Source organism: Branchiostoma floridae, chromosome 8 (assembly GCF_000003815.2).
Source record: "Branchiostoma floridae strain S238N-H82 chromosome 8, Bfl_VNyyK, whole genome shotgun sequence".
NCBI classification, from domain to species: Eukaryota; Metazoa; Chordata; class Leptocardii; order Amphioxiformes; family Branchiostomatidae; genus Branchiostoma; species Branchiostoma floridae.
The window spans coordinates 2,009,155-2,018,661 of record NC_049986.1 but is presented as its reverse complement, the minus strand read 5'-3'; the positions used below and the strand labels follow the sequence as shown (position 1 = coordinate 2,018,661).

General features: G+C 42.5%; 1 protein-coding gene across 1 annotated transcript in view; it reads left to right on the top strand.

Annotated features, from left to right (window-relative positions):
- The window catches only part of LOC118420513 (zinc finger protein 239-like), a 27,041-nt gene extending 20,054 nt beyond the window's left edge, over window positions 1-6,987 (top strand). Inside the window, exon 2 of the mRNA XM_035827351.1 lies at window positions 4,848-6,987. Coding sequence (XP_035683244.1) covers window positions 4,871-5,773 — 903 coding nt within the window. The 5' untranslated portion in view covers window positions 4,848-4,870 and the 3' untranslated portion in view covers window positions 5,774-6,987. The remainder of the gene's footprint in view (window positions 1-4,847) is intronic.
- Window positions 6,988-9,507: the final 2,520 nt, after the last annotated feature.

The window sequence follows — 9,507 nt, the reverse complement described above, 5'->3', positions numbered from 1 at the left end:
TATTTGTAAGTATTCTGGTAACTGCCGATGGATTGACTTGAAGACGGTTTGCAGGAGGTGCATTTTCCTACGAGATGCCAGAGATTTCCAACCTAATGTAGACAGATGGTCATTATCTACATGTGATCTACGTGACAGACCGAGCACAAGCCGTGCTGCACGGTTTTGGAGTTTCTGGAGATTGTCAGAGAGAGATTTTCCGCAGTTGCCCCATACAGTATCACAATAATCAATCTTAGGAAGAATCATACAGTTAAACAGCATGGAAAGTGTCTTAGGTGGTAAAATGGGTACTAAACGTCTTAACACTCCCAACCTAGAGGACACCGTACTGCATAGTTTGTTAATGTGTATACTCCATGTAAGACAGGAATCAAACCAAACACCTAGATATTTAAAACATGCAACAACTTCCAAATAAGTACCAGAAAGGGTAAGATTTAGTTCTTCTGTTTCTAGACGCAGCCTTCTTATAGTGCCAAAAAGCATAGACTTGCATTTACGGACATTGAGAGTTAGCCTGTTTGCATCCAACCACTTCTCAATATTGCAGAGATCAGCATTCAACGCTCTGTTTATATCAGCGACAGACTTTGATGCGTAAAACAGTGCTGTGTCATCAGCATAGAGTACTATTTGACCATGGCTTATGTAGTTTGGCATATCATTTATGTACAATATAAACAATAGCGGTCCGAGAACAGACCCTTGTGGTACGCCTTCAGCTATACCAAGACAATCACTTATGGTGCCGTCTACAACTGTTACCTGACACCTATTTGACAGGTATGACTCAAACCACAGCAATGCGTTGTCTTGTATGCCATTTATCCGTAGTTTGTCAAGAAGAATTTCATGAGACACCGTGTCGAAGGCCTTTTTCAGGTCCAAAAAGACAGCACCTGTCAAAAGCCCCTTGTCCATGTTATCTAGGATCGTGTCTGTCACATTGATTAATGTTGTTGTTGTTGAGTGTTTTGGTCTGAAACCTGACTGTGAAGGATTCAGAATCTTATGCTCGGTAAGGAAGTTGTAGACTTGTGTATGTATTGCTTTCTCCAATATTTTCATAAAAGATGGAATTACTGATATAGGTCTGTAGTTACTGCAGTCAGTTTTGTCCCCATCTTTGTATAGCGGTGTGACCTTGGCTTTCTTCCAGCCAGTGGGTACTGTTCCTGTGGAGAGTGATAGGTTGTATATGTACGTCAGTGGTGCTGCAATTGCTGGAGCAGCGTGGCGGATCAGCCTGCTACTTACTCCATCCACCCCTGTGCTCTTGCCAAGAGGGATGTTCAGCAATTGTTGGTGTGTGAACTCTGTTGGTATGTCGGCAAAACTGAACATAGACTTAGGAGGCCCTATAGTTGCCATATAAACACTAGAGAAGGCTGCGGCTAGTTTGGCTCCAATGGAAGTGAAATATGAATTGAATTCATTCGCAATGTTGTTTTCACTTTGTTTAGGAACTTTATCAGCGTGTTTAGTTTGACCTGGCAAGAGTGTTTTTAAGCTTGACCAAAGGCCTTTACTATCATTTTGCTTAGACTCAATTTCACTTCGGTAGTACGTTTTCTTCAGGCATTGTGCCATATTGTTACATTTGTTGCGCAATCGTTTTGCTGTCTCCCAAGTCCCTGGTTGTTTTGTCTTTTTAGCTCGGTGAAAGTAGTAATCTCGGTCACGGGCCAACGACAGATATTCCTGCGTCATCCAGGGTGGCTCGTGTCCTCGAATACGTACGGTCACCCACGGAGCGTGTTTATCACAAATGTTATGTAGTATAGAATGAAAACAGTCCAGTGCGCCGTTAACATCAGCGTGTTCCTCCACCTTGCTCCAGGGCGCATTAAACAGTTCCTCTTGGAAAGACGATTCATCGAAGTTTCTGTACGAACGGACTGTGGCTGTTCTGGGAGTACCTCTTGGTTGTCTGACCTTCCTTGTGACGTAGATAAACGAGTGGTCACTGAGTCCGGTCGAGCACACACCATAGTCCGTAACATTCTCCGGACTAGTTGTTATAATGACATCAATGCAGGTAGATGAGTTTTCAGTAATACGTGTTGGCTTATCTATGAGTTGAGATGCTTGAAACAAGTTACAAAGGTTGTCTATTTTTTTACTCGAACTTTTAGAAAGAGTGTCACAATTCAGATCTCCAAGTACAAAAATCTCATCAGATAGCGCCGTGGCGGCGGTCATGGCTGGTTCAAGGGTATCAAAGAATTGTGTGGTTGCGCTCGGTGGGCGGTATACTGTACCAATAACAATAGGTTTCCCTATTGAATATCTAATCTCCACCCAGACGTTTTCTATGTTAAAATCGGTTAACTCAGAAATCAAATTATGTTGCAGACGATCATTTACATAACAAGCCACGCCACCCCCATGACGGTCTCTATCCTTTCTGTAAAGCGTGTAGTTGGATATGTACAATTCATTGTCGTCAATACTGGCGTCCAACCAGGTTTCCGTGAGCGCTAGCACATCAATGGGATTGTGTATCATGCCGGCTCTTAACTCATCAAGTTTTGGTAATAAACTACGTATATTAAGATGTGCTACTTTGAGACCCTTTTTTGATTTTAACTGGTCAAAAACAGTCTGATAGTCTAGATTATCTGACAAAATGCTATCATTGGCTTGATACTGTTCTGATAGGTTAGTACAGTCTTCAAAGAAGGAACGAGATGCACTTGGCATGGTACAACCAAAACAATCCCACTGATCGCTACTGTTTGACAAATACATGTAATCATAGTCCTCGGTTGACAGGTTTACACAAGACGCATGAAACCAGGTATCGCAAGTATCACAGCATATGGCTCTTTGTTTGTTGGTGACTCTCTTACTGCAGGTACCACAGGTGCTGCTAATTGGTCCAGGGTTTGGATGGATGTCAAATGCCAGACAAATCAAGTTAACCTGGTCATTACATTGCTCAGTCAGTAAATTCTTATGGTACAGGCTTGTCACCTGTTGGCTTGCGTTTTGCCAATGATGTATTAACTGATTTGTTTTCAGCTCGTTTTCCTGATTGGCTGCCGTTAGGATGCCATTTTGGTTAGAGGTAAGGATGAGACATATGGTAATCAGCAACACCTGGTAGAACCGCCATCTTACATTGTTGTCTTTGTACAAGCATAACTGAGGAATTGGGCCAAATAAGCCGATACGCGCTCTGTACAATCTAAGATTAATGTTCATTCTGGTGAAAGCACTTGGGTTTCCAGGCGATCACAAAACAAAAAAAAACAATGTCAGTACAATGAACTTCTGTGGTCTGTTACCTAAACTAGAGTGATACAATGTGTCAGGCGTTACACATGTATGGCATACCACCCTGCGATAGGCTCCCCATGACAACTAAAATCAAGCAGAACAAAGCAACGCAAAAGATAACTGTAACATAAGTATAAAGCCAGTAGGACTGGCTCCTGTAGGTCTCAATAACAAAGTGAGCCCTGAACTGAAATATGAAGCAAAATAGAATAAGGAAACGAAGGAAATACGCAAATTCGGAGGAGCCTACCAAAAGTGGGTGCCACTGCTATAGCTGACCTCTGACCTCAGGTATGTGAACGTGTTAGATAGTCCCTCTGTAGCATGTAAGGTTGTGTAGCTTGTAGTGCAATACTTTGATTATGGAGTCAGGTATGTGAACGTGTTAGATAGTCCCTCTGTAGCATGTAAGGTTGTGTAGTTTGTAGTGTAATACTTTGATTATGGAGTCAGGTATGTGAACGTGTTAGATAGTCCCTCTGTAGCATGTAAGGTGCTGTAGTTTGTAGTGTAATACTTTGATGCAAAGTGTTTTACGCACTTATATAGCATATACACCTATAGCGTAGGTTGAATCACGTCTCACAGATATATAGTAGTCAAACTAGTTAGGCTAATATCAAACTTAGTACCTAAACTTCTATTCTTGTAAGCATACCCACAATGAAATTTGCACATTCCACGATTTTAGAAATGCGGGCCCATGTCGGGGTCTTATACCCGACCACAACCTTTGCGTAGTAAATATTCATTTTGGGTTCGTACGTATTATCCCTAATAGCACAACCGTGAGCCGAGTGGCTGGTCTGTGTAGGCCCTGACCTGCTGGAAACACGGAGACTAGCTTCCACGGATGCCATATGTACAAAGGTCAAAGTGTTGACATATGCTACCAACCAAGCAACAAGATGTCATCGTCTCAAATAGACAAGGGCTTGTGTCTTGGATGAAAAACAATTCAAGTTAGCCTCAACCAGGCTACGAGGTCGGTGGTCTAATAGTAGAAATTAGACAATTAGTCAACAGTACGCTAGGAGAGTCGGCCCGCTAGAGGTAGCCTCTACCAGGCCCCGCGGTGAGGAAATTACTTCTCTTGTCGGCTGAATCCCAAAGCGTACTATTGACTAATTGTCCAATTTCTACTATTGAACCACCGATCCACGGAAAGGGTAGACACAAATAGCAGTTTGGGGAAAAAAACGGAAAAGATCATTGTACAGCATTCCACGTGCATATCAATTGGCATAAACTTAAATGTTGCGTTTCCACAAACAGTTTGGCAGGGCCTAGGATAGGAAATGTGACAGATCTCTGCACTCCCAGCCAGCACTGCTAGAAGTCTGCAAAGGAAGCTAACTGCAAGGAACTTTCAATCATACAAGACCGCTTTGCTTGTCATACGGATCCTGGCGTTTGTAAGGAGGCAGTAAAAATTTTCATCAAGTAACTTAGTAATACTTAACGTTGCTTGTACTCGAGAACTGAGTCGTTTAAGTGGACTACATGTTTTAAGAAATCAACTGTTTTTTCCTAAATGTTTCAATTCATTTTCATCCCTGCAGTGACCCTACAAGACCTATCGAACATGGCGACCCCGGCTGTATCTCATCGGAAACAAGAAGAGCCTCTTCCACGCACACACAAGTGTGGCCAGTGCGGTAAGGAGTTTCACAAACTGAATGACTTGAAGAGACACGTGCGTACTCACACTGGCGAGAGACCATTTAGATGTGAGGGGTGTAGCAGGCGGTTTAGTGTGCTGGGTAATCTGAAGAGACATATGAGAACCCACACTGGAGAGAGACCGTATAAGTGTGATAAGTGTAGCAAACGGTTTAGTGAGCAGGGGCATTTAAAGAGGCACAGGCAGACTCACACCGGTGATAAACCTTACAAATGTGAAGAGTGCGGCAGACAGTTTAGTCAGTTTGACCATATGAAGAGTCATATGAGGACTCATACCGGTGAGAAGCGTTACAGGTGCGAAGAATGTAGCAAACAGTTCAGTCGGCTTGGTAATCTGAAGAGACACATGCGAACTCATACCAGTCAGAAGCCCTATAGGTGCGATGAATGCAGCAGACAGTTTAGTCAGCAGGGTAATCTGAAGAAGCATAAAATGACTCACACAGGTGAGAAGCCTTACAAATGTGAGGAGTGCGGCAGACAGTTCAGTCAGCTGGACAAACTGAAAACACACATGCAGACTCATACCGGGGAGAAACCATATAAGTGTGAAGAATGCAGCAAACAGTTCAGTGTCCTCGGTTCTCTGAAAATTCACATGCGGATTCACACAGGTGAGAAACCTTACAAATGTGAGAAGTGCAGCAGACATTTTAGTGTGCTGAGTAATCTGAAGACACATATAAAAACCCACACCGGTGAAAAACCTTACAGATGTAAGGAGTGCAGCAGACAGTTCAGCAGGTTGGGTCAACTGAAGAGCCATATGCGGACTCACACTGGTGAAGCCCTACCGGTGTAAAGGATGCAGTAAGACTCAGAGCTTTCGCTAGTCAGACAATCTCCGGAGCCACATGCGAACCCACAGCAATGAATGTTTAAAGCTACCGATATGATAGTTACAGGCAAGTTCTGCGTTGAGGGTGGCCGCAAGAAACAAGTACGTACAAACAGAGACCACGAACCAACATTCTTACGCGTGTATGTTTCAGTCACTGGCGCAAGTCCGATGCTTCATTATAGCATTTGATGACAGCGGGCTGTTTAGAAAGACATTTAATTAAGGACAGAAAGACTCGTGATTTGATTGCATTCAGATCACACTAACTGAAGTTGGGACTGCAACTTCAATTTTGTTGTTGAAATGTAGGAATAGTGGTGCACATGGTTTCGACATGCATGGGGAAGATTGCCGCCAAATGAACCATTGAAAATGGTGTGCATTCTTCTTTATTTCACATTGTATTGAATACTAGATCGCCTGGTCATCGTAGTTAGGTGGTTAGAAGAATGTAGGCGTCTCCCTAAGTTTTAGGATATTTGAGTGTGGCTAACATACAGAATGTATTTACATGTACATTGCCTGGGACTGTTTAGTTATTAACTGTATAGACTTGTCTGGTATAGACATACAATTGACCTTATTGTAAGATATTGTCCTTGAAACCTGAAGGTTGTTGGTATTGTAATGTTATATTACATTGTACCGCTTTTATCTCTCTCTTTCTCGCTTGCTTATAGATAGATATATTTAGTTTACGTGTACACGAGATGTGCCATTGAGACCGTTAATCAGTACCTAAACACGACACCTCCTGTCTGTTCGACATCCTGACAACTGGAATTTCTCTAGAGATTTTGTTCGTAAATATGACGTAATTTTAACGTGAACTCATCTCTGTCAATATGATAACTTAGCTGTAATAGAACATGTGACATGAATATGTGCTATATTATCAACGGAATAACTAACATGTCTTCAATAAAAGGCAACATGACTCAAAAGTATGGTTGGACTGGTATGTCTCTATATCTCAATGACGCACCAGTATGTACCCTGACTGACAGAAAGACATCGCAGTATACGGACGTTTTCCTTATTTAGATGTTTCTAGTATTCATCATCACGGTTTGGGCCAATGAGTATCAGGGTTGCTAACACGATAGTGTACGTACTGAACCATAAAATGGGACCACATAAGTTCCATTTTGGACAACATAATAAATCCATATGATTTCAACACAAACAAACGTTACAAGATCTCGTTTTTACATACCTATTAACGGTAGAAACCGGGACACTGTATGAAACCTGTTCTCCAAACAGAGGTTGGTGGGGAAGACTATGGCCCTTTTCTCATATCTCATATGTCGGGACACCCCAATCAACAGACAGAACGGGAGATATGAGAAAAAAGGTACAATCTTCTCCACCAACCTCTGCTTGGAGAGTACATGGAACCGCCTTGTCGTGGTGTTTCGTCTACTTGTGCAAATAACCAGACCAAAAACGACCTGTCGTAATATGAAACGTTTGCACCTGAATGCATAGTTACTGCACATTTTGCTTGTTGGTAGTTATACCGTTTTGTGGAGATCGGCGAACGCTCACTTCAAGAAATGTAAGAACGCCTTGTTTCCAGCCTATCGTTTGGTAACTGAACTGCCAAGGCTAGTTGCAAGTGCCTGTTTTTAACGAGTTTGCTCAGTGCAAGGCCATTGACCACTTCTAGGCACTGACCTACGCTCACGGTGGAGGCATCTCTTCTCCTAAGTCAGAAACATCGAGCTTCAGCAAGTTCAACTAACTGACTCAATGGGCGAAGAACTGGTTACGATACTGCTCGGGAAATTGCCTACCCCATTTATCCGGAATGGTATGATCCACTTACACCGCGGGAGGACCCTACTCTTTTCGGTAAGTGCAGCGGGTTCTTTTACGTGTATGACTATTACCAGACACGGGACCTCCATTTAACGTCCTATCCAAGGGACGGCCCTAGCCGAAACTAGGTACTCATTTTTTTACCTGACTGAAGTGAGGAAAGTCGTGTAAAGTGAGTTTCTTTCCTAACGCACATGTTCGGTGACATGGCAGCCGGATTCGAATTCGAGACCTCTCGGTCCCGAGGTAAACACGCTGTCGCTGTGCCACACGATCTCTTTTTATTTCTTATATACACCATTTACAGGGCAACGATTCGTCAGTCGACCTCTCTTACTCGAGCGTTTTTAAACTCTGTAGAGAAGTAGCAACGGATACTGTCGTGTTCTTTTATCTGAGAATCAATCTAAAAATTCCATATTTTACACTTGGAAGATTGGTTTTAGGAAAGAGCAGACACCACTGGATACCCTCACGTAATGTAATCTGTCAACCCGTCTGGAAAGGCCCTTTTTTAAAACTATACTCAGATTGGTCTGTGAAAAACGTATCGGAGAACAATGATGAGATAAACACTTGTATTTCGTTCACGTGTATTTTCAGCAGTGCGTTCGGTGTGTCTTCTTCTTTGCCGACGTATGCCTCTCTTCTTATGTAGTGATTAAACGTGTTCTTGTCAATTTGTTTAAACATAAATGGACACAAATATACACAAAAATGCATCAAAAAGGGGGAATGCTAGTCTGATGTTAATATGCTTTGTTTGTATCGCATGCTCGATATACTGCCTCACCAGGTTTCCTTATGAAACGGGACCACCATATATCATCCTATCCGAGGGACGTCCCTGACAAACGCTATGATCATTACTGGCAACAGGATTGCCGTAGATGTCAGGGGGCTGTCGATCTGCCCATTCGAACTTAATTCCGTTATGAATTAGACGCAGTTCTTCTATCACCGGTAATTTGCACTTTGCGGTATGGGCCCATGCGCCTGTAAGCATATTGGCTGGTCTGCTTTATGAATGTTAAAAGCAAACACTATCTAATGATATGGGGGAAATCTCACTTGGGAAGAACAAACATTTTGTGGCATAACTATAAAGTATTAAGCGATCTAACTGTGTCCACCGAATTTTAAAAACTTATCGCCATTTTATGGATCATGTAATCGAGGGAAATGTCAGTATCTCTGTTTTGTTCTGTCCTGGAATTTCGACGCTTTAATGTGTGTCATCCATCAATAACTTTTTTTCAGTTGTTCCAACAATCAACACTTTTATTTTTGCCCCCCCCCCCCCAACTTTCCATAAATGCTTAAGCTGTCCCCCCCATGAACAATTTTAGGCTGTCCCACCAGCTAACAGTCTTAGGCTGTCGCACAAAAGAACACTTTTAGGCTGCCGTGGACACTTGACATCAACACTTGTGTTCTGTCTCGCAAGTCGACGCTTTTAAGTTGTTCCGTATATGAATGCCTCCATGTTGCCACCCGCCCATTTGTCCCTTCTGTTAATTTTATCATCTTCTTCACCATCAGACTGGATCAGTGCAAAATAAGTCAAACCTATGCTTCGCCGTTAGGTTCCGCATGGTGGCAGCACATAGAAAGGTGGCCAATGTATGCCCCAGTCATACTCAATATGATTTTCTCTTGTATACTGCTATTAATTTTGCGAAGATTGTTAAGTGCAGCGTTAGTAAAAGAATACATACAGTAGGCTTTTGTGAAACGTGCAGTCTATTCATTTTCATAATAACGGATACAATTAATCATTCCTCTTCCTCCTTAACACCATGGCGATAAAAGTAAACGTGTGATTAAACAACACTCGATTCTAGCCATTATGTTTTGTCTTGTCTTGTCCT